We start from the raw sequence: 21,910 nt of genomic DNA, 5'->3' as shown, positions 1-21,910 counted from the left end.
CGACTGCTGTTGTCCGCTGATCTCCCGTGGGTGTGACCCTCAGGTGAGGAAGCCGGTCGGGTCCCTTGGCTCAGAGGTCTCTAGGCTACCAGTTCCTCCCACCTCCGATGGCCTGGAGGGTGAGAGCCCTGTAGAGCTTAGACCAGGACAGGTTAGGCTGGAGCGGAGTGGAGAGGAGGCAGCACCTGGGGAGATGCTCTGAGTAGATGCTGATGTCAGATGCTGCTTCTGTTCTCAAAACAGAACCGAAGGAAGCAAAAGCCGGTTTCCTCCTGTGAGGAGGTAGCCACCTTGAGCCAGAAAGGTCCCCAAGTTCCTCAGCTATTTGCCACTTAGCACACTCTCTTTGAAGAATGGCATTTATTTCTGATGGTGTTTATTTTTAAATCTTCCCTCAGCAACACCTGGGTTTTTGCAGAAGAGGAAAGTGAGTCCCGAGAACTGCACCCGCCTCTAGGGTCCCTTCGCCCGTCCGAGCCCCGGCTAATGGGGGAGCTTGGATTGCATACGCTCCGTGCCCTCTGCACAAAGTAGCTGCTCAATAAATATGTGTGCATTTGATTTTCCTGGGGGTCGATGGAGGGCAGCCTTGCTCCCGGGGCTCTGCCTTGAAGGGCTCCCTCCGGGGCAGGGCTGAAGCCTGGGGACAGCAGGGCTCACCTGGTGGGTTCGCCTTCCAGCCGACACCATGAGCAGCGGCACCGAAATGGAAGTGTTCGGCATAGCGGCTCCCTTCCTCCGGAAGTCAGAAAAGGAGAGGATCGAGGCTCAGAACCAGCCTTTTGATGCCAAAACCTACTGCTTTGTGGTCGACTCAAAGGAAGAATACGCCAAGGGGAAAATTAAGAGTACCCAGGATGGGAAGGTCACGGTGGAAACCGAAGACAACAGGGTAAGCCCCGTCCACACCCTCTGCAGGCCGGCCAGGCCTCTGTCTGCTCCCCATGGCTGCCCAGTCTGTGCGTCCGGTCCATACCCAGCCATCTCCAGACGTGGCTCTGGCACCGGAATGCCTCACCTGGCATCACCGCCTTAGCGTCCCAGGTGTCCTCGGAGGAAGCAGAGTGAACACTGGCCTCAGGTTGCACGGTGGGAGAACCACCTGGTTGTGGTTTGGCCAAAACAATCCATGTTCGGGTGCTTTTGTTAATGTTTGTGTCACTCTAGGTCAGAGGGGACCAGCCCTGTGCATCCCAGGGGTGTGGAGTTGGGAGTCCAACAGTAGGAGGACCTCTGTTAGAACACTCTCCTTTGGTAGCCTAGGTTTCCCCCTAATTCTCTAGCAATAGCCATCTAACTAAGGAAGTAAGGAAAGCGAGTAAAGGATCCTAGTGGACCACAAGCTCGATGTGACATAGCAGCCTTCCCATATCATGAAGGCAATGAGCAGTGTAGCCCACTACATTCTGGCCCAGGTACTGTGGGCATGCTGGGAGGAATTCTGGACTTCACTACTCTCTGGAATCTAGAGCAGAAGAATCTGGAAATGTTCTAAGAAAAGTTAAAAAAAAAAAATGGCAGGGGGGTGGTATCCAAAAGAGAAGTGTAAAGGAAATAGCGTCATTGGGTTGGATGTGAAGGAAAAAGGCACTGAAATTGTCCTGTGATGCTTGCAACCACTGGAGCTCCAGAGGGCAGCTCTCAGTACATTTCAGATGATGGAGTTAAGAACGGGCTTATGAAGCCACAGGGAAACACGGAAGGTAGACCTGATGAATGACAATCTAAGACGTCTAGACCCTCACAGGGAGGGCTGATGGCATGGATGGTTTAAGTGGATCTCTCCTTAAAGGCAGGTTTTCCACTGCCTTGCCCAGAGGCGGGGTGGGGAAAATGACCATCTTCAAAGGAGGTCTCAGGAAGGAGGTGAGAGCAGAGCAGGGGAGAGGAAGCTGAGCTCCACGCCCGCTATGCCAGGGTCCTCCAGCCCCGCTGGGCACTGGGGCAGGGGGCTTCTCTTGAGGGGAGCACAAAGGCGCCTGCCAGTGCCTGGAACCACCGCTCTGCCTCGTGGTTCCTCCTCCTGGCTTGTAACACTCCCGCCCCAGAAAGGGAGCGGGGCTGGTTCTCCTTCACAAGCAAGGGCCAGAGGGGGTGAACGGGCAAGATGCAGGGTGGGGGCTTGACAGCTGCTTCCAGAGAGCTCAGAAGGCCGGCTGACTCTGGGCACCGGCCTCCTCTTCGGTACCTGCCTCAGGAACACCAGTGGACCTGCCGTGTTCCCTGAGTAGAAACCCATGAGCTGCTGGAGCTGGGTTTCGGCCCAGCCGGCATCACGGAGCTGAGAGGTTCCCGCTGGCACCCGCACCTGCGTCATCCCCGCACCCACCCACAGAGACCCTCTTCTCATTTCTGGCATCCTTCCCTCACCTCAGGCCCATCGGAGATGGAAAAAAACAAAAGCCCAAGTAACAGAAACAAATCCCATTCCATCACCACCACTGCAAGCCGCCCCCAGCCCTGTCTCCCTCCCTGTCAAACGGGCGTTTTCTCCAGCACCTGCTTCTTCTGATCTGGGCATGGGAGACAGATAGCTGCAGGGGCAAAACGCACAGAGAAGCCCAGGTGTGCACTGTACCCCTTCTCTTTCAGACCCTGGTGGTGAAGCCAGAGGACGTGTACGCAATGAACCCGCCCAAGTTCGACCGGATCGAGGACATGGCCATGCTGACGCACCTGAATGAACCGGCCGTGCTGTACAACCTCAAGGACCGCTACACCTCCTGGATGATCTACGTCAGTGCCCGCGTTTGCTGGGTTCCCGGGACCTCTGACGGGGTGGGGTGGGGCTGAGCTGCTTGTGGTGGGATGGGCTCTAGAAGGACTGGTTCTGACTGAGCTGCTCAGCAAAAGAGGGGGAATGAAAAGAAGAAAGGGCGACAAGAGTGATGCAGGATGAAAAGGTGAGAGATGAACGGGGCAGGAGGAGAGCAGCTGGAAGGAGGGGCGGGGGCAGGCGAGGTGGGTCCGAGGCTGGGGTCCTGGCGCCGGCACCCACCAGCGGTGGGAGGTCCGTTACAACCCTCGAGTCTCAGCTGCCTCATCTATAAAGAGAAGTCGTATCTTGCCTCCTTTACAAGTTTCTCGTAAAGAAAAGTGAAATAACAAAAAGAAGGTTTTATGTGTACAGGCACACACCCACGTATACATACCTATATATTTTTTACGCTCCCCCAGACCTACTCGGGCCTCTTCTGTGTCACTGTCAACCCTTACAAGTGGCTGCCGGTGTACAACCCCGAGGTGGTGGAGGGCTACCGGGGCAAAAAGCGCCAGGAGGCCCCGCCCCACATCTTCTCCATCTCTGACAATGCGTATCAGTTCATGCTCACAGGTAGGTTTCCAAGGAGGAAGCCTGGAGGCGGGGGGAGGGCTCAGGGAAGCTGCCATGCGATCCTGCACCCGCCCCGTCCAGTGTGCAGCCTCCATACAAAGGACAGGAGGGTGGAGGTGCTTAAAAAAGACGAAAGAGGCCATATATTTTAGGGGCTTGCAGGCCCTGGTGAGAAGTTTGCATTTAGTGCAAGCATGGGTTACCTCATACGAAACTGACATTTCTGTGGGCCCAAAACAAAGACTGACAATTTCATATGGTTCAGCATAATACAGTGAGAAGCCCGTGGCTGGTTTAAGCGGGGGCTTAACCTCTCTGGGCCTCATTCTCAAAGAGGAGTCTCTTCAAGCTCCCACCTAGGACTAAACAGGATAGTAGTGGGAAAGTGAACTGTGCAGTGAACTCTGACTGCTGGCGACATGGCGGAAAACTGGGAAGCTCTTTTTATTACAATTTTTTTCCTGGACTATAGTTGATTTACAGTGTTGTGTTAGTTTCTGGTGTACTGCAAAGTGATTCAGTTTTATATATATATATATTCTTTTTCAGATTCTTTTCCACTATGGTTTATTATAGGATACTGAATATAGCTCCCTGTGCTATACAGTAGGACCTTGTTGTTTATTTTATATACAGTCGTTTGCATCTGCTAATCCCAAACTCCTAATTTATCCCTCCCCCACCCCCTTTCCCCTTTGGTAACCATAGGTTTGTTTTCTACCTATGTGAGTCTGTTTCTGTTTTGTACATAAGTTCATTTGTATCACATAATCACACATAGTTGATATCATATGGCATTTGTCTTTCTCTGACTCCTCACTTAGTATGATAATCTCTAGGTCCATCCGTGTTGCTGCAAATTACACTACTTCATTCTTTTGTATGGCTGAGTAGTATTCCAGAGTGTGTGTGTGTGTGTGTGTGTGTGTATATATACACACACACCCCCCCACACCTTCTTTATCCATTCCTCTGTCAATGGACATTTAGGTTGAGGAAGCTCTTTTTATATTGCTATCAACTCTATTTTATCTTTCCCTTTGGCAGATCGTGAAAACCAGTCTATTCTGATCACGTAAGTATCCAAGGTGTAGAGTGTTTTCATAGCTGTGGCCCTTTGTCTCCAGTGCAGAAGGGGAAGATGCCACTTGCTCTGTTTTGTTAATAAGAAAGTACCGAGAACGAAGTCTGTGATGCAAAGATGTGGGGCTGGGCGTTGGGGAGAGACGGGCAGGAAGGCCTGTGAGGCCTCAGGAAGCTGGAGCTCCCATCCAGCCCGCTGAGCTGTGCCGGTCTCCCCCGGGGCCCCTGCCTCTCCGAGTGGTCTCACATTTGTTGGGAGGTGTGTGTCTGCTGTAGCTCGGGTGACATCTTAGGGGGCCAATTTACACTCACGGAACTTGTTTCTCTCTCTCTTTCGACTGCTCTGAATAGCGGAGAATCCGGGGCAGGAAAGACTGTGAACACCAAAAGGGTCATCCAGTACTTTGCAACAATTGCAGCGACTGGAGACCTCGCCAAGAAGAAGGACTCCAAAATGAGGGTATGGAGAGGAGAAAGGCTTGTTCTGCTTCCACTGCCAACCTTTGTCTTAACTTCAGAACGAGGGGGCACGGGGAGGCGACACCCCACCTCCACAAGGAAGGGAGAGCAGGCCAGGATTTAAAGTCTCGCAGGACAGCCAGTTCTAGACGACCCAGCATGTGGTTGATGTTACAGGACCAGATCCTGTGACTGCCTAGAAAACAAGCTTCTAAGGCTCCACTAAGAAAAGTCAGTTTGGGAGCAGCTCACATACACCAGAATCACACACACCAATTGGAGAGAACTGTAGTGTCTACTTGCCTTTCAAAACGAATATATTATAACAGTATGAAATGAACACCGATGACCTAGCTACCTGGAGAATCAAGGAGCTGAAGGGCTAAGTGAGGAGGTTTAGGTCAAGACACCCAGCTTGAGCCAAATCTAAGAATGGCAAGCGTGAGGCGTGCTGATGGTTTGGCTGGGCCCCAGGTTGGAAAGCAGGGCAGGGAGGGTCTGGCGACCCGGGGCTGCAGGAGCGAAGGCAGCAGGCGCCGCGGAGCTCACTGTCGCGTGCGGCTCTTCCTGCCCCGACCCCCTGCTCCAGGGGACTCTGGAAGACCAGATCATCAGCGCCAACCCGCTGCTGGAGGCCTTCGGGAACGCCAAGACCGTGAGGAACGACAACTCGTCCCGCTTTGTGAGTTTGCACCGGCTCAAGCTGGGAGCTCCTCTGAGGCCCGCAAGTAGGCGAGGGCCCTGCTTCCAGGAGGCTGCAGTCCTGGGGGTGGACCGCGAAAGAAGGAAACAAATCAACAAGACAGTCTGGGACAAGGATTCCTTGGTAGACAGTGCAGTAAAGAGGGCGTGTGGTAGTGTAACTGTGAGCCAGGTCTCCTCTAGACAGGGCTGGCAGGGAAGCCCAAGATCCACAGGATGAGGACAGGGGACTGGCGGGGTCAAGGGACCTCAGCGAGGCAGGCAGCATGAGGGGAGGTGGGGAGGGGTGGTAGGGAGGGACCTGGAGCCTCGGAGTCTGTAGGCCAGCAGAAGGGGTTTGGGTTTCATTCAGGAAGCTACTGAGGGATCCTTTAAGAGGGAAGTGATATGGTGTGATCTGCATCTTGAACACAATCTCTCTTACTTTGTTGACCGTCTTGGGGGTGGGAGGGTAGGGGAGTGGCGTTTGGAGGCAGTGTGGAACAAGGGGATGGAGAAGGGAGACACAGCCAACCGGAAAGAGGAGAGGGAGAGGAGGACATGCTTCACTTCAAATTACTGGGGAATAAGGTTCCCGTTCACATTACCCAGGAGATGGGTAGGAACACCTGGAGTCACGGTACACCTGGTCTCCCTTCCCCCACAGGGCAAGTTCATCCGAATCCATTTTGGTACCACGGGCAAGCTGGCCTCTGCAGATATTGAAACGTGTAAGTAGATCCCTGGGATCAGATGATGTCTCGGGACATCAGGGGAGCAGTTTGGAAAACAGTCCTGTGTTTGTGTTCCTAGATCTGCTGGAAAAATCGAGAGTAACCTTCCAGCTGAAGGCTGAGAGGAGCTACCACATCTTCTACCAGATTCTTTCCAACAAGAAGCCCGAGCTCATAGGTGAGGACGTCCCCAGAGGGGTTGGTCTGAGGCATTTCGGCTTTTGGGTGAGTGGACCAGAGAGAGTTGTGTGTATGCACAGGTGACTCGGCAGCCAGCAGAGGAAGCTTGCTTTAGAAATGGGATGCGGCTGTTTTGACAGTGACATGCCAATTTGAAAAACGCAATGCAATGGACAGTAAAAGGCTGAGGCACAACTGGTTTATTCAGCTCTGGTTTATAGAAACTGGCCGAATGACCAAGCATGTAGTGGTCCTCTAGCGCTCCCTTGTGTTCTGGCACAGAAACCAACATTTCACCAAATGCTGTGAGGCCAACGCAAAATCAGATGAACCACCAGCTGGTGGACGTCCACCCTGCCCTTTGTCCCGCACCTAACAGGGGCCTCGTGCCCTTCTTTGCTCCCTGGCTGTGTCTGCTCAGCCTTCTGGGCCCAAGCCTGGAAATAGGCTGCAGCTTTTCAACAGGTTTTGGAAAAGACTGATTCTACCAAATGATCTGTGCTTCCCTCCCCGTGGCTCTGTCCTGGCCCACACTCGGCCAGTTTTCCCGATTAACCTTTCCCAACCGACACGGATCTGCGCCCTTTGCACGCAAAGCAAGAGAATTTAAATATTCTCTCTGTGGCTCTTACCCTACATGGCCTGGGCGGGCTGCAGAGTCTTCCCTGGACTTTATATTCTGCCACAGCCTGAGTATCGAGAGACTGTTTAAGAGATTTCTAACTCTACCCTCAGCCTGGGCCCCAGCAGCAAAAGTCTCAGCTGAGGACACAGAAGCTGAAAGCCCCTAGTGGATGTTTTCTTTGCATCCATGTGACCTCCTCTAAATGGTCATCGTTGCAGAGCTGCTGCTTATTACAACCAACCCTTATGACTACCCGTTCATCAGCCAGGGTGAGATCCTGGTGGGCAGCATTGACGATGCAGAGGAGCTGCTGGCTACGGATGTAAGCAGACGGGGGGGAGGGGTGGGCGCGGGGCTGCTCCTCCATCACTGGGGTCAACCGGCTGACGTGCTGTCCTCCGATGCCAGAGCGCCATTGACATCCTGGGCTTCACCCCAGAGGAGAAATGTGGACTCTACAAGCTGACAGGCGCCGTGATGCACTACGGGAACATGAAGTTCAAGCAGAAGCAGCGGGAGGAGCAGGCAGAGCCAGACGGCACTGAAGGTACCACGTCACCGCGGTGGCCGCGCGCCAGGGCCAGGGGGCGTCCAGCTGAGGTCACTCGGGGCTTTTTTTTTTTTTTTTTTTTTTGCGGTACGCGGGCCTCTCACTGTTGTGGCCTCTCCCGTTGCGGAGCACAGGCTCTGAACGCACAGGCCCAGCCACTCCGCGGCATGTGGGATCTTCCTGGACCGGGGCATGAACCCGAGTCCCCTGCACCGGCAGGCGGACTCTCAACCATTGCGCCACCAGGGAAGCCCCTCAGGGCCTCTTTTGAAAGCGCTTACTCCTCCTCCTGCCTAGAGAGGCGAACCTCTTCAGGGCTCAGATGCCTACAGGCACGGTTACTGCCCCGTCTGCTGAATCACTAGAATGGTCCTGCTTCAGATACAGTAAGGAGTGACCAGGGTTTTCTGGAACCCAGTGCTGCCTTTTCATAAAATCTATCATATTCTCTGAGTGACTCAGCTCCCACCGGCCACAGGTAAGCAGTTTAGAGACACGGAATGTAAACACATGAAGATGGGCTGAGCCGAGCGTGGAAACATCCGGATGACTTTGAGTGGTTCTTCCGCTTTGCCAAGCATCAGGGGTTTCCCTTGTAATCAGCCTTCTTTTCCTGCCAGTGGCTGACAAGACAGCCTATCTGATGGGCCTGAACTCTTCGGACCTCCTGAAAGCTTTGTGCTTCCCCAGAGTGAAAGTTGGGAACGAGTATGTTACCAAGGGCCAGACTGTGGACCAGGTAAGTGGCTGCCGCAGGCTGGGAAAGGACGCAGCACCCGACGGCCGCTGCCTCCAGACTCACCGGCTGGCCCCTCCGCACAGGTGCACCATGCCGTGAACGCCCTCTCCAAGTCCGTCTACGAGAAGCTGTTCCTGTGGATGGTCACCCGCATCAACCAGCAGCTGGACACCAAACTGCCCAGACAGCACTTCATTGGCGTCCTGGACATCGCGGGCTTTGAGATCTTTGAGGTTTGTGTTATACTCGTTTGGCTTTGTGCTGGGGGCTGGTTTTCGTGATCCTATAGGCAAGATGTCAAGGCAGCCCACACGTCATCCAGCATCACATCTTGGAGGAAAACGAGACGGAGGGTGGATCAGGTAGAAGAGAACGTGGAAGGGTTTGTATTATTTTAAGAGGGAGGAAGGCTTGTGTCAAGTGGAATTTTAAAGACATCCTCAAATGGATAAAAGAAAACAAAAAATCAAATGCAATTACTGACAATAGGGAGAGCCAGAAACAGAAGAAGTTGACAATAAGCCAACCATGCGATGTTTTACATAAATATCCTACTGGCTCTGGGTTAGAAGCACGTAGCCATTCATCAAAGCATATGTTTGATGTCTGCCAGGTATAAGACTTGCAGGTGAAAAAAAGATGAGCTTGTAGTTTGTAGAGGACAACGAGAAGTACGTAAGGCACACAGAAGACCAACTACAGATAAGGCAGGCTGTGGCCAGCGCCCAGGAGAGGCCCCGACCGCGGACTCAGGAGAAGCATCTTCCAGCTGGAAATCAGAGAAGACTCCAAGGACGTGTGGTCTCCGCTGAGCCCAAGAGTGTGCCCATTCCTGAAAGCATAAATGAGCTGGCGAGAGCCCGAGACCATGAGGAGGAAGGCTGATGCGTGTTTGGTTTTGAAAGAAGTCTAACTTTTCATGTGAACCTTATGTTTTGGTGTTAGTACAACAGCCTGGAGCAGCTGTGCATCAACTTCACCAACGAGAAGCTGCAGCAGTTCTTCAACCACCACATGTTCGTGCTGGAGCAGGAGGAGTACAAGAAGGAGGGCATCGAGTGGGAGTTCATCGACTTCGGGATGGACCTGGCCGCCTGCATTGAGCTCATCGAGAAGGTCCGTTTCAAGTTTTAGAAACTATGTTTTGTGAGAACTAAATTATTCACTGCACCTTGTTTAATTCTATAGACAAAGAAAATTGCTTATATAGAATTGTAACTTTGTGCTGTGGTCTGCTTCCAGCCGATGGGCATCTTCTCCATCCTGGAAGAGGAGTGCATGTTCCCCAAGGCCACAGACACCTCCTTCAAGAACAAGCTGTATGACCAGCACCTGGGCAAGTCAAGCAACTTCCAGAAGCCCAAGGCGGTCAAGGGCAGGGCCGAGGCCCACTTCTCGCTGATCCACTATGCGGGCACCGTGGACTACAGCGTCTCGGGCTGGCTGGAGAAGAACAAGGACCCCCTGAACGAGACGGTGGTCGGCCTGTACCAGAAGTCCTCCAACAGGCTCCTGGCACACCTCTACGCCACCTTCGCCACGGCAGACGGTAACAGACTCCGCGGGGTGCCTTGGACCCACATTTTCTCACTCCACTCAGCCCACGGGGCTGGAGCGGCTCTGCAGGTCTGCTAGCAGCACACGCCCTCTTTTCTTTCTTTCAGCTGACGGTGGGAAGAAGAAAGCTGCCAAGAAAAAGGGCTCTTCCTTCCAGACCGTCTCTGCCCTCTTCAGGGTAAGAAAGATACAAATTTATGTGCTTGTAATTGGTTTAAGTCATCTCAAAACGAGCAACGCAGAGATGCTAAACTTGATTCACTCAAGAACAGTGATGTGGTCTTAGTCTGGTTACTGTCACTTAGGGAGGGTGAGTGGCAGTATGATGATGTACAGATGAGGTCTAATAAATGGAGGACCAGAACTGAACTATCACTTTAAACGGCATCAGCTGCGTGTGCCGGCCGGCCTGGGAGGCGAGTCCTCAGTACAGACTTTCCGACCTGCCTGAAGGACACAGGCAGTAGCATGTCCGGTGCCCAGTGGAGCTGGATACTCCTCTTGAGTTGATTTCAGAGGCATTTTGTACTTGGTTAGTCTCTGGTGGTTCACTGTGAAGCAAAAGTCTGTTATATCAGTTATTTGCCTATACTTCTAGCCAAAAGATTATTAAAAGAAAAAGTTAAATAATACCTTTATTCCTTAGAATTTATGATAAATATAAAATACATACCTTACTTTTTTGTTACAATGTATCTCCGTGTCTGTAAAAGCCCATAGTAGGCTATCAAATTTAATCTTTTTCTTTTAGGAAAACCTGAACAAGCTGATGTCAAATTTAAGAACAACCCACCCTCACTTTGTGCGCTGTATAATTCCCAACGAAACCAAAACCCCAGGTAAGACACCCGCTGGCTCTGAAGGTGGCACTCAGGTTTTAGGAGGTTCTGTGTGAAGCTGACGTTTGTTGCTTCTCTTCTCAGGGGCCATGGAGCACAGCCTTGTCCTGCACCAGCTGCGCTGTAATGGTGTCCTGGAAGGTATCCGCATCTGCAGGAAGGGGTTCCCAAACAGGATTCTCTATGGGGATTTTAAACAAAGGTGTGTGATAAAAATGTTCTATTTGCTTCTTGAGAAGATGTGTAAATGCTGGAACTTGAGAGGGAGGAATAGTGGTATGAAAAGACCCGTTTCAAAAGAACAGCTATGGACTCCACGTAGAATGATTAACCTACCACTTGGCCAAGGTATACAGTTTTCTCCCACATTTTCTCAGGAGCTTATCTGATATACAACGTGTCAGAAAAACACCTGGCCTAAGAGTCAGTAGGCCTAGATTCTAGGCCACTATCTGGCCTGTGACCAAGAGCAAGCTTCCTTCTCTCTCTGGACCTTGGCCTTCTTGCCGCTTGGAAGAGAGGCCTGAACTGGTTTCCAAAGTTCATGTCTTTGCTAATGGTCTACGATGTTTCTGTGTCCACAACGGCAGATACCGAGTGCTGAATGCCAGCGCCATCCCTGAGGGGCAGTTCATCGACAGCAAGAAGGCGTGTGAAAAGCTGCTGGCATCCATCGACATTGATCACACTCAGTACAAGTTTGGACACACCAAGGTACTGCATCAGCTCTGACAGATGTTGGCGGGTGGTCCCCGTTAGACTTCTCCGGAAAACTGACTCAAGTCATCCTTCTCCCCTCAAGGTGTTCTTCAAGGCTGGCTTGCTGGGAACCCTGGAGGAAATGCGGGATGACCGCCTGGCCAAGCTGATCACCCGGACGCAAGCTGTGTGCAGAGGGTTCCTCATGCGCGTGGAGTTCCAGAAGATGGTGCAGAGAAGGTCGAGCGGGGTCTGTGCTCAGACCTGAGCTCTTCGGGAGAAGTGCGGAGTCTCTCTTAGAAAAACACCGATGTTTTGTTTTTTAGGGAGTCCATCTTCTGCATCCAGTACAACATCCGAGCCTTCATGAACGTCAAGCACTGGCCCTGGATGAAACTCTTCTTCAAGATCAAGCCCCTTCTCAAGAGCGCAGAAACCGAGAAGGAGATGGCCACCATGAAGGAAGAGTTCCAGAAAACCAAAGATGAACTCGCCAAGTCAGAGGCCAAAAGGAAGGAACTGGAGGAAAAACTGGTGACTCTAGTACAAGAGAAGAATGACCTGCAGCTCCAAGTACAAGCTGTAGGTGTTTAGGAATTTTTTTAAAACGTTCCTTCTAGATTTGATTATTTAAGAAAATGACTTTTGGTGGGAGTTTTGCTTTTTAGTTGCAATGCTTTGTAAAGGACTTCATATATAACAAAATACTGGAATGTCACAAATCTTATCTTTTAACCATTAAAGGAAATGATATCTTTTTTTATTTTTTTAAGGAAAGTGAAAACTTGTTGGATGCAGAGGAAAGATGTGATCAACTGATCAAAGCCAAGTTCCAGCTGGAGGCAAAGATCAAGGAGGTGACTGAGAGAGCTGAGGATGAGGAAGAGATCAATGCTGAGCTGACGGCCAAGAAGAGGAAACTGGAGGACGAATGTTCGGAACTGAAGAAAGACATAGATGACCTTGAGCTGACACTGGCCAAGGTTGAGAAGGAGAAACATGCCACAGAGAACAAGGTGGTACACTCTCTGTGGGCCCTTCCAGCTTGATGTGGTCAATGCAAACCCAACTTGATCTCTTCTTATAATTGCCTATGGCTTCTTCTTAGGTTAAAAACCTTACGGAGGAACTCGCTGGTTTGGATGAAACCATTGCAAAGTTAACCAGGGAGAAGAAAGCCCTCCAAGAGGCCCACCAGCAGACCCTGGATGACCTCCAGGCTGAAGAAGACAAAGTCAATTCCTTGAGCAAAATCAAGAGTAAACTGGAACAGCAGGTGGATGACGTGAGTAAAGGATGCTAGTCGGGAGGCCTGGGCCTCAGGGTGGGAAGAGCCCCCAAGAACCCTCTGGTGCAAAGCATTTGTTCTCAAAAGGAAACGGTGCCTTTTGCAGCTGGAAAGCTCCCTAGAACAAGAAAAGAAGCTTCGTGTAGACCTGGAAAGGAACAAAAGGAAGCTTGAGGGAGACCTGAAGCTTGCCCACGAGTCCATATTGGATCTGGAGAATGACAAGCAACAGCTGGATGAAAGGCTCAAGAAGTGCGCCCCGAAACCACCGAGTTCAGCTTTCCAATTCCCGGGTATTTGGTCTTCACACGTTCTGCATTTCCCTTCACAGGAAGGATTTCGAGTACAGTCAGCTGCAAAGCAAAGTGGAAGATGAGCAGACTCTGGGCCTGCAGTTTCAGAAGAAAATCAAAGAGCTACAGGTAGGAGGCGTTTGGGACTTTTCTTTCACACGTGGTCACGTACAGTGGGTGGGGGGTGTCTATTGCACATCATTAGAGCAAAGCGGGCAGGACCGTGGGTCTCCTTTCTGCTAGGCTGACACAGTAGTGATGAACAGTTTTTCCGTAACTGCTGACAAAGCACATAATTGAAGTATTTCAAGTCCACGTGCAGTTGGAATGGACTATATCCTGGGTGGCCGCTGCAGGGGTAATGCCTGTGTCGAGGCAGGAAAAACTCGTGTCAGAGGAAATTTGCAGCATTGGTATCGTTCGGGGAGCAGTCCAAGAGCGGTTTGTCTAATGGGAGGGGAAACTAGCCTGGTGTTGACACTGGAAGTCAGGAGTGTCGTGGGGCGGCCTGCCCTCACAGGCCCGCATCGAGGAGCTGGAGGAGGAGATCGAGGCAGAGCGGGCCTCCCGCGCCAAAGCAGAGAAGCAGCGCTCGGACCTCTCCCGGGAGCTGGAGGAGATCAGCGAGCGGCTGGAGGAGGCGGGCGGTGTCACATCCACCCAGATAGAGCTCAACAAGAAGCGGGAGGCCGAGTTCCTGAAGCTGCGCCGGGACCTGGAGGAGGCCACCCTGCAGCACGAGGCCACGGCGGCCACGCTGAGGAAGAAGCACGCGGACAGTGTGGCCGAGCTGGGGGAGCAGATTGACAACCTGCAGAGGGTCAAGCAGAAGCTGGAGAAGGAGAAGAGTGAGTTCAAGCTGGAGCTCGACGACCTCGGCAGCAACGTGGAGAGCGTGTCCAAGTCCAAGGTGCGGGGTGGGGGGCGCCTCATCCTCAGGTGAGGGGGACCCTGCGTCCTTCCCACCTGATCGCTGACTCAGCTTCCTCCCCCTTCTCAACCCTGCAGGCGAATCTGGAGAAAATCTGCCGCACTCTGGAGGATCAGTTAAGCGAGGCCAGGGGCAAGAACGAGGAATGTCAGAGGAGCCTGAGCGAACTGACCGCACAGAAGGCACGTCTGCAGACGGAGACCGGTGAGCGCCGGGAAACGGCGGGGGCGGTGCCTCCTGGACACCCACAGAGGGCAACTGGTCAGAACGAAAGGCAGGGTTTGTTTGGGGGAGGATTTCTAGGGAAGCAGATTTTCAGGAGAGAGGCAATCAGAATAACCCACGAAAGCGCCATTTAGAATGTCCCAGAGGAGGAGAGCACTGAAAGTTCAGTAAGAAGGAGAGAGACATGGACTGGAATGAGGAGGGACCCAAAACACCACCTGCTTCAAGCGCTTTCAAAATTAATGTAACCCTGCCTCAAAAAGAACCTAGAGGGCAGAAGTGGGACTAGGAACCAAGTCCCATGGCTTTTCTACTTCTCGCTGCACATTAATGCAGATTCGTTGTCTGCAATGGAGCATTTTAAACAGTAAAGAAAGAAACACGGCCAATTTGTATAGGCTCTTGGTGTGTGATAAAAATACAGGGGAACATTATCCGGGACTTGCACCTAGAAAACGTGGCTCCCCCCGCGCTGGTCCTGCAGCCCATCATCACAGGTGACCCAGTCCTTTGTAGCAGCTTGACCGAGACAGTGACAAAAAGAAGTTCAGGGGCCACTTCTACCATGATCTTGGGAGTTCACCCCTGGAGTCCGAAGGCCACTCCCCCACCTTCTTTTTCTCCTGCCTCTACGTAAGCATATAAACCAGAACCACCGTAGCCACCCAAAAATCCAGCTTCAAACTACTGAAGCTTTAAGTCCTAAGGAACGCAGCGAAGAGATGCAGTATTTCCCCCAGTGACAAATCAGCAAGCAGCTGGAAGCGCCAGCCACTGAAAGGTCTGATGGGAGTGTTTAGGTGGTGAGGTTTTGGTTTACAGTTCTTAAGTTTTATTGACAAAAGTTACTCCACGCTTCTGGAATTTTACAACAGTATCTTACCAGGGTGTGCTTTCAGTTTCCTCTTCACGGACATATCCCTTCACCCCCAAGAAAGGACCACACCTTGTAATTTACTCTCTCCCCAGATCTCAGCACAGTGCCTTACATACAGTAGGAACCTAGTGAGTGAGTGAATGAAGTGAAAATATTTCCCTTCTGGACACAGGTGAGCTGAGTCGTCAACTGGAAGAAAAGGAGAGCATAGTATCGCAGCTTTCCAGAAGCAAGCAAGCATTTACCCAGCAAGTAGAAGAGCTCAAGAGGCAGTTAGAGGAAGAGAGCAAGGTACGTCCGCAGGGGGAGCGCTCCCCGACCTAGCCTTCCAGTACCACCTGCAGAAACAAAAGGCAGCTCTACTCATAGGTGATGACAGCGGGAGCACACTTGGATTGCATCATGCACACGGCACTAAAATGGTCATCCGCTGGGGCCTCTCCTCTGTCCTGACTTGCAGGCCAAGAGCGCCCTGGCCCACGCCCTGCAGTCCTCCCGCCACGACTGTGACCTGCTGCGGGAACAGTATGAGGAGGAGCAGGAAGCCAAGGCTGAGATGCAGAGGGCGCTGTCCAAGGCCAACAGCGAGGTGGCCCAGTGGAGGACCAAATACGAGACGGACGCCATCCAGCGCACGGAGGAGCTGGAGGAGGCCAAGTACACAACCCTATCTGTCTTCAGAAGAAATAGAACTCCTAGATGATCAAGTGACAGAAGGCACCGACTTTAGAACTACTCGCGAGTGAATTTGTTACGATGTTTCCCCATCTTCTATGTCTTTTAAGGCAGTTCTGTGCCAGTAGAGGGAGCCGGTGTTAGCACATTTCATTGAGACAAACGACTTTGGCCTTGGTTAGAGAAAAGGCAGGCTATTGGTCACTGGTTTTTAGCAGACAGGAAGTTCTCCTGGGCTTATGAAAGGAAATCGGCGTTCGAATCACATAAATTAGTGATTCCAACTTGGTGAATAGTGATGTTCAGGAGGATTGAAACTTAAAGCATCTGCTTCTCTTTCACATTCTTCAAGGAAAAAGCTTGCTCAGCGCCTTCAGGATTCCGAGGAGCAGGTTGAGGCGGTGAACGCTAAGTGCGCTTCCCTGGAGAAGAACAGGCAGAGGCTGCAAGCAGAGGTGGAGGACCTGATGGGCGATGTGGACAGAGCCAACTCACTGGCTGCCGCTCTGGACAAGAAGCAGAGGAACTTTGACAAGGTGTGGGGTGAGCTCCCTGCCGGCTGAGCACCGTGACACAGGGGTACCTGGTCGTACCTGACTCTGCCCCAGTAGCAGTGTGACCTCAGGCAAGCCCCTGAAACAGAACGGGAGTGGGATGCGGGGGGGGGGGGTCCCTTTCAAACACTGTCAGTGGAAACAAGCCACCGCCTCCAATGCTGTCCAGTCCTGAGCGTTTTCGTACCCCCACACGGCTGGTCTGTCTGGGGGGGCTGATGTGGGAATCCAACTCGGGTCCCACTGCGAGGCTTTGTGACAGCTTCCCCTTCAGTATGACAGGTAAGGTTGCTTTGAAACAAAGTTTTAATGAAATACTTAGAAGTACAGGGCCGTTTTCATATTGGGAAAGGGCAGTTCGGCCCAGCTAATTCCTTCTCAGAGGATCCACTTGCTTTTCATCGAGGGCAGTTGTTACTGACCAGTGACTGATCTGGAAATCTTGGTTAGCCAGCAGTCAGGAACAAGGGGCTAGGCAAGCAACATGGCAGAGGCGGCCCCAGCTCCCAGACTGCTCCCCCTCGCGGGCGTACTTAGATAGAAACTAGCCGAGAGGCGCTCGTCAACAGAGGTGCCGCCTTCCTCCCTGGTGCTGCAGGTGCTCGCTGAATGGAAAACCAAGTGTGAGGAGAGCCAGGCAGAGCTGGAGGCATCTCTGAAGGAATCCCGCTCCCTGAGTACTGAGCTCTTCAAACTGAAAAATGCCTATGAAGAAGCCTTAGATCAACTTGAAACTGTGAAACGGGAAAATAAGAATTTAGAGCGTAAGCAATTTGTCTGAAATCCTGCTTCATGCTATTGCCAGAGCGTGGGGCTGGAGGTCCGTGACTGCAGGCCCCAAACCCCTGCACGAGAATCCGTTACTGCACACACAGGAAGTGTTCAGATCCGAGGGGTTGTTTCTGAGTCTCTCTATATACAGTATCTTCTCTCTAGGAAACAGCATCCTTAGAACTATGATAAACTAGTTAAAAGCATTCGGTTGGTGCTTACTCTGCCTGGAAAACTGCACGGAGAACGTTCCAAGGCAACCAAACCTCTTTCTTTGCAGAGGAGATAGCCGATCTCACAGAACAAATTGCCGAAAACGGTAAAACCATCCATGAACTGGAGAAATCAAGAAAGCAGATCGAGCTGGAAAAGGCTGATATCCAGCTGGCCCTTGAGGAAGCAGAGGTGAGCAGAACGCCGGCGAGGCACTGGCCTGGAACAGAGACTATGATGGTGGGGCTCCAGCTTGGGAGGCCAGGCGGCCCCGATCTGGGTCTGTAAAGTCACAGTCCTAACGCCGGCTCCTTTCCTATCAACGTGCATGGACTAATACCTGTGAATACCTGTGAATTATCTTGAACTTACTGGAGAAAATCATTATGTTAAAATAGGTCTAAAAATGAGATTTTACAAAAATCTTAGATGAATTCAAAATATCTATAAAGTGCCTTAAGCGCCTAAGAAATGTGATGATTTAAATGTTATTGTTTGATAGTATAATAAAAACAAAGTGCAATGAAACATCTTATTTCTGCACTGAAGGTAAGTTAGGGATTTTTTTAAAAAGAGTTTTGAATATTGCAGAGTTAGAATTACAGACATTCTATTGGAGGTTTCTTTGCCCCAAAGAGTAGCGTAGCAGGCTCTCTCCCATCACTGGTACCATTTCTGTCTTGTTCTTGTTCTTCAAAGGCCGCTCTTGAGCATGAAGAGGCCAAGATCCTCCGAATCCAGCTGGAACTCTCACAAGTGAAATCAGAAATCGATAGAAAGGTGGCCGAGAAAGACGAAGAGATCGAGCAGCTGAAGAGGAACTACCAGAGAGCAGTGGAGACGATGCAGAGCGCCCTGGACGCCGAGGTGCGGAGCCGGAACGAGGCCATCAGGATCAAGAAGAAGATGGAGGGGGACCTGAACGAAATCGAGATCCAGCTGAGCCACGCCAACCGCCAGGCCGCAGAGACCCTCAAACACCTCCGGAGCGTCCAGGGGCAGCTGAAGGTTGGCGCACTCCCGGTGGGAAACCTCTCCCATTCTCAGACACGCCAGCTGTCAGCTGGGCTCATGGTCCTCAGGCCTCAACTTCAGCCGGACGTTTCTGTTAACTGTCTGGCCAGGAGACCCAGCTCCACCTGGATGATGCTCTCCGGGGCCAGGAGGACCTGAAGGAGCAGCTGGCGATCGTGGAGCGCAGAGCCAACCTGCTGCAGGCCGAGATCGAGGAGCTGCGGGCCACCCTGGAGCAGACGGAGAGGAGCAGGAAGACGGCGGAGCAGGAGCTCCTGGACGCCAGCGAGCGCGTCCAGCTCCTGCACACCCAGGTGGGGGAGGGGAGGAGGCGGGGCGGGGCCCCTGCGCTCGGGCGCGCCTGGCTAAACCCCCTCCTCCCGTCCCAGAACACCAGTCTCATCCACACCAAGAAGAAGCTGGAGACAGACCTCCTGCAGCTCCAGAGCGAGGTGGAGGATGCCAGCAGGGACGCGAGGAGCGCTGAAGAGAAAGCGAAGAAGGCCATCACGGATGTGAGGCTCCTCCCTGCCCTGCGTGGCTGCCAGGATTGCATTTCATCCAAGCCCCCTTCCTCTCCAACCCATTAGACAGGGTGGGGCCTTCCCAGGGCACATGTGGTGTGAGTTCTGCTCCAGAAGCACTCCCCACCTCCCCGGACAGTCAGCATGTCTCCTCCCGCACGTTTAAATAGTGGACATGAGAAATAACGGAGTGTGGATAAAAAAAGACCAGAAGCAATTATATTCCTTTCTTATGCCCTTGGAGAGGTATGCTCTTCTTTCCTTCAACCTATGACTGATTCCAAATATAAAAATGAGACCCTCAGACGTCAGGATCCCACCAAATGTCACCTTACAGGAAGCTGGCTTCCCTCCCACCGGCACCCAGCCTTCCTGCTCCAGAGGCCCTGGTTCTGGGCTCGTGGCCCCCACAGCGCCACCTGCTGCTCGATGGAGGGCACAACCTCGTGACGATTCCTCCCTGCTTGCTCAGGCACCCCCAGTTCCCTAGAGGCCTTCCCTTAGCCGCATTACCCCACACCCGTGATGCTAGGTTATGAACTCAGAATTCTCTAAGTCACGGGTTGGTGATAATGGTGATAAGGAAAGAAGGAATCTCCTTGGAGCTAGGGAGGTCCCAAGGAGGCCAGTTTAAGAAAGCGAAGAAACTATTTCCCATCCAGCCCTTGAAGGTCACTTCTTAGTTTATGCTACATGCCTGGTGCAGCTCTTCTCAGATCCCATGGTGGAACAGTGGGCTCAGTCATCCCGTTACCTATTGTCCTTTGTCATCAGCATGGCTCTGGTCCTCCAGGTACCCAGATTTCAACAGCTCCAAGCACTTGACCTTGGTCTGCATCTGAGTGGGATGATGTGCTTTTCAGGCGGCCATGATGGCCGAGGAGCTGAAGAAGGAGCAGGACACCAGCACCCACCTGGAGCGGATGAAGAAGAACCTGGAGCAGACGGTGAAGGACCTGCAGCACCGCCTGGACGAGGCTGAGCAGCTGGCCCTGAAGGGCGGGAAGAAGCAGATCCAGAAGCTGGAGGCGCGGGTACTTGCAGGACAGGCCCCAGCCTACGCAGAGCTTTCTGGCCTCTCCCGTTCGTGCTCCAGCCCCAGACTAATTTACACACGTTCCCCCAGATCCGAGAGCTGGAGTTTGAGCTTGAAGGGGAGCAGAAGAAGAACACCGAGTCTGTCAAGGGCCTGAGGAAGTATGAGCGGCGGGTCAAGGAGTTAACTTACCAGGCAAGTGGAAAGAAACCCCACGAGCATTTCCTCTGTGAAGTGCGAACACCTTCCCGGGTCCTCTTCTCCAGAAAACAGGGAGAAATCCTTTAGCCCCAGAGAGAACTGGGACCTCTTGCATCCCTGCCGGCCCCTGGCTAAGTACTGTCCCATGTTCTCTCTTTCAGTGCGAAGAGGACAGGAAGAACGTGGTGAGATTACAGGATCTGGTGGACAAACTTCAAGTGAAGGTCAAGTCCTACAAGAGGCAGGCCGAGGAGGCTGTAAGTCCGCGGGACCCCAGGGCAGCGCCTGGCCTGTTTCCCCCTGCGAGCCCCAGAGAGGCGCTCGCTGATCGTACCCGCCCCGGCTCTTTGCTTTTAGGATGAACAAGCCAACGCTCATCTCACCAAGTTCCGGAAAGCTCAGCATGAGCTGGAGGAGGCTGAAGAACGGGCCGATATTGCCGAATCTCAAGTCAATAAGCTGCGCGCGAAGACCAGAGACTTCACCTCCAGCCGAGTAGGTGGCCCCGCAGCACTGGGTGGGGAGGGCGATGCAGCGGGAGGTGCGGCTCCCGGGGAGGAACCCGCCGTGATGGACGGGACCTTGGAGAACCTTCGACTTTAAAACTGGTCAGTCTCGGGCTCAGGAGAGGAAAGGATTTGCTTAAAGCCACGTATTTGGCGTAGAGCTCGGCTAAACCCCGGTCTGTGAGTCCCAGTAGAACACCGTCCTGAAAAGCGGCGAGCGGTTCCTGCGTGGGCTCGGGCGCCCTCTGCCGGCCGGCCGCCGTCTCTGCGCCCACTGTAGGTGTAGGTTCCTAGATCCCTGGGCTATTGAGGACCAGGCTCTCAGGCTGTGGGGTGACTGCCGCCACGTCTGCACTCGTGTATCCGCCTGCGATCCAAGGAATATCCCGTGTCCCGCTGAAACAGACAAGCAAGCAACCCCAGATGCTCGCTGGGAGGGGGCGTGGCCGGAAATGCGGCTCTGCCATCTGACAGAACTCAAGATGACCACTTTCTCCCCAGATGGTGGTCCATGAGAGTGAAGAGTGAGTGATCCTACGCTGGAACAGGACAGAAAATATGCGAAATATGTATTTTCATGGTTCCTGACCCTTAATTTCCATGTGATTGCTTTTCACATGCAATAAATTTTGCTTTGTTTTCAATTTGGGGCTGTGTCATTGTATTTGTTTTCTCTTCCCGGTGTGGAAATGGTTCGTTGGTGGTATTTATGCCCAATGTTGAAATCTCGGTATGCAGATGACTCAATAAAGTCATTTGGCCTATTTTCAGGTGCATGTATGTGGGGACAGGGAGAGACTGCTTTTGGTTTAAATTTGAGATTAGGGCAGAAATAAAAAGTACTCCTAGGTTAACCACTGCTTTGGTGGAAGGAGGGGGAGATTGTCCAAAGAGTCATCTCCCAACTATGACAAGGGGGACATACGACGGTTTGGTTCAGGAAAGCCCCGTCTCAAGTTGAATAGGGTTTTAAGGCAGAGGCCAGAGTCCCCCTACATCTTCTCAGAGAACTACCCTGGAATCTAACAAAAGTTTGTCAGGCAGCTCCACACAGTGCCGTGCTAACTAACTACTAGGAATACACAAATGAGTAAAACAGCATCTGGTCCCTCCAAGAACTCGCGGTAAATCTACCACTGAGGTGCTGGGAGAGCTGGACAGCTACATGTAAAAGAGTGAGATTAGAACACTCCCTAACACCATACACACAAATAATAAAATAAACGGATTACAGACCTAAATGTAAGGCCAGACACTATAAAACTCTTAGAGGAAAACATAGGCAGAACACTCTATGACCTAAATCACAGCAAGATCCTTTT

At 52.3% G+C, this 21,910-nt stretch overlaps 1 protein-coding gene across 1 annotated transcript; it reads left to right on the top strand.

The window, feature by feature from the left end:
- Window positions 1–688: 688 nt before the first annotated feature.
- LOC309975085 (myosin-3) lies at window positions 689–21,151 on the top strand (the record flags this gene model as incomplete). The annotated part of the gene is made up of 39 exons (XM_082860006.1): window positions 689–892; window positions 2,593–2,736; window positions 3,178–3,334; window positions 4,382–4,409; window positions 4,769–4,877; window positions 5,466–5,558; window positions 6,225–6,288; window positions 6,371–6,469; window positions 7,315–7,418; window positions 7,505–7,643; window positions 8,267–8,385; window positions 8,469–8,618; window positions 9,331–9,501; window positions 9,628–9,934; window positions 10,050–10,120; window positions 10,694–10,781; window positions 10,866–10,983; window positions 11,372–11,495; window positions 11,584–11,720; window positions 11,807–12,062; window positions 12,254–12,496; window positions 12,589–12,765; window positions 12,875–13,020; window positions 13,100–13,190; window positions 13,582–13,971; window positions 14,070–14,196; window positions 15,267–15,385; window positions 15,555–15,751; window positions 16,122–16,305; window positions 16,922–17,087; window positions 17,375–17,499; window positions 18,007–18,315; window positions 18,432–18,635; window positions 18,711–18,836; window positions 19,709–19,879; window positions 19,972–20,076; window positions 20,244–20,339; window positions 20,440–20,577; window positions 21,090–21,151. 39 exons carry the CDS (start codon window positions 689–691, stop codon window positions 21,114–21,116), a joined length of 5,823 nt encoding a protein of 1,940 aa, XP_082716132.1. The 3' UTR covers window positions 21,117–21,151.
- Between the last annotated feature and the right edge of the window lie 759 nt (window positions 21,152–21,910).

The sequence above is a fragment of the Leucopleurus acutus genome, assembly GCF_964270905.1.
Source record: "Leucopleurus acutus genome assembly, chromosome: 19".
NCBI lineage: Eukaryota > Metazoa > Chordata > Mammalia > Artiodactyla > Delphinidae > Leucopleurus > Leucopleurus acutus.
Note: the sequence above shows the minus strand (reverse complement) of the source record. Positions and strands in the feature narration are given on the sequence as shown.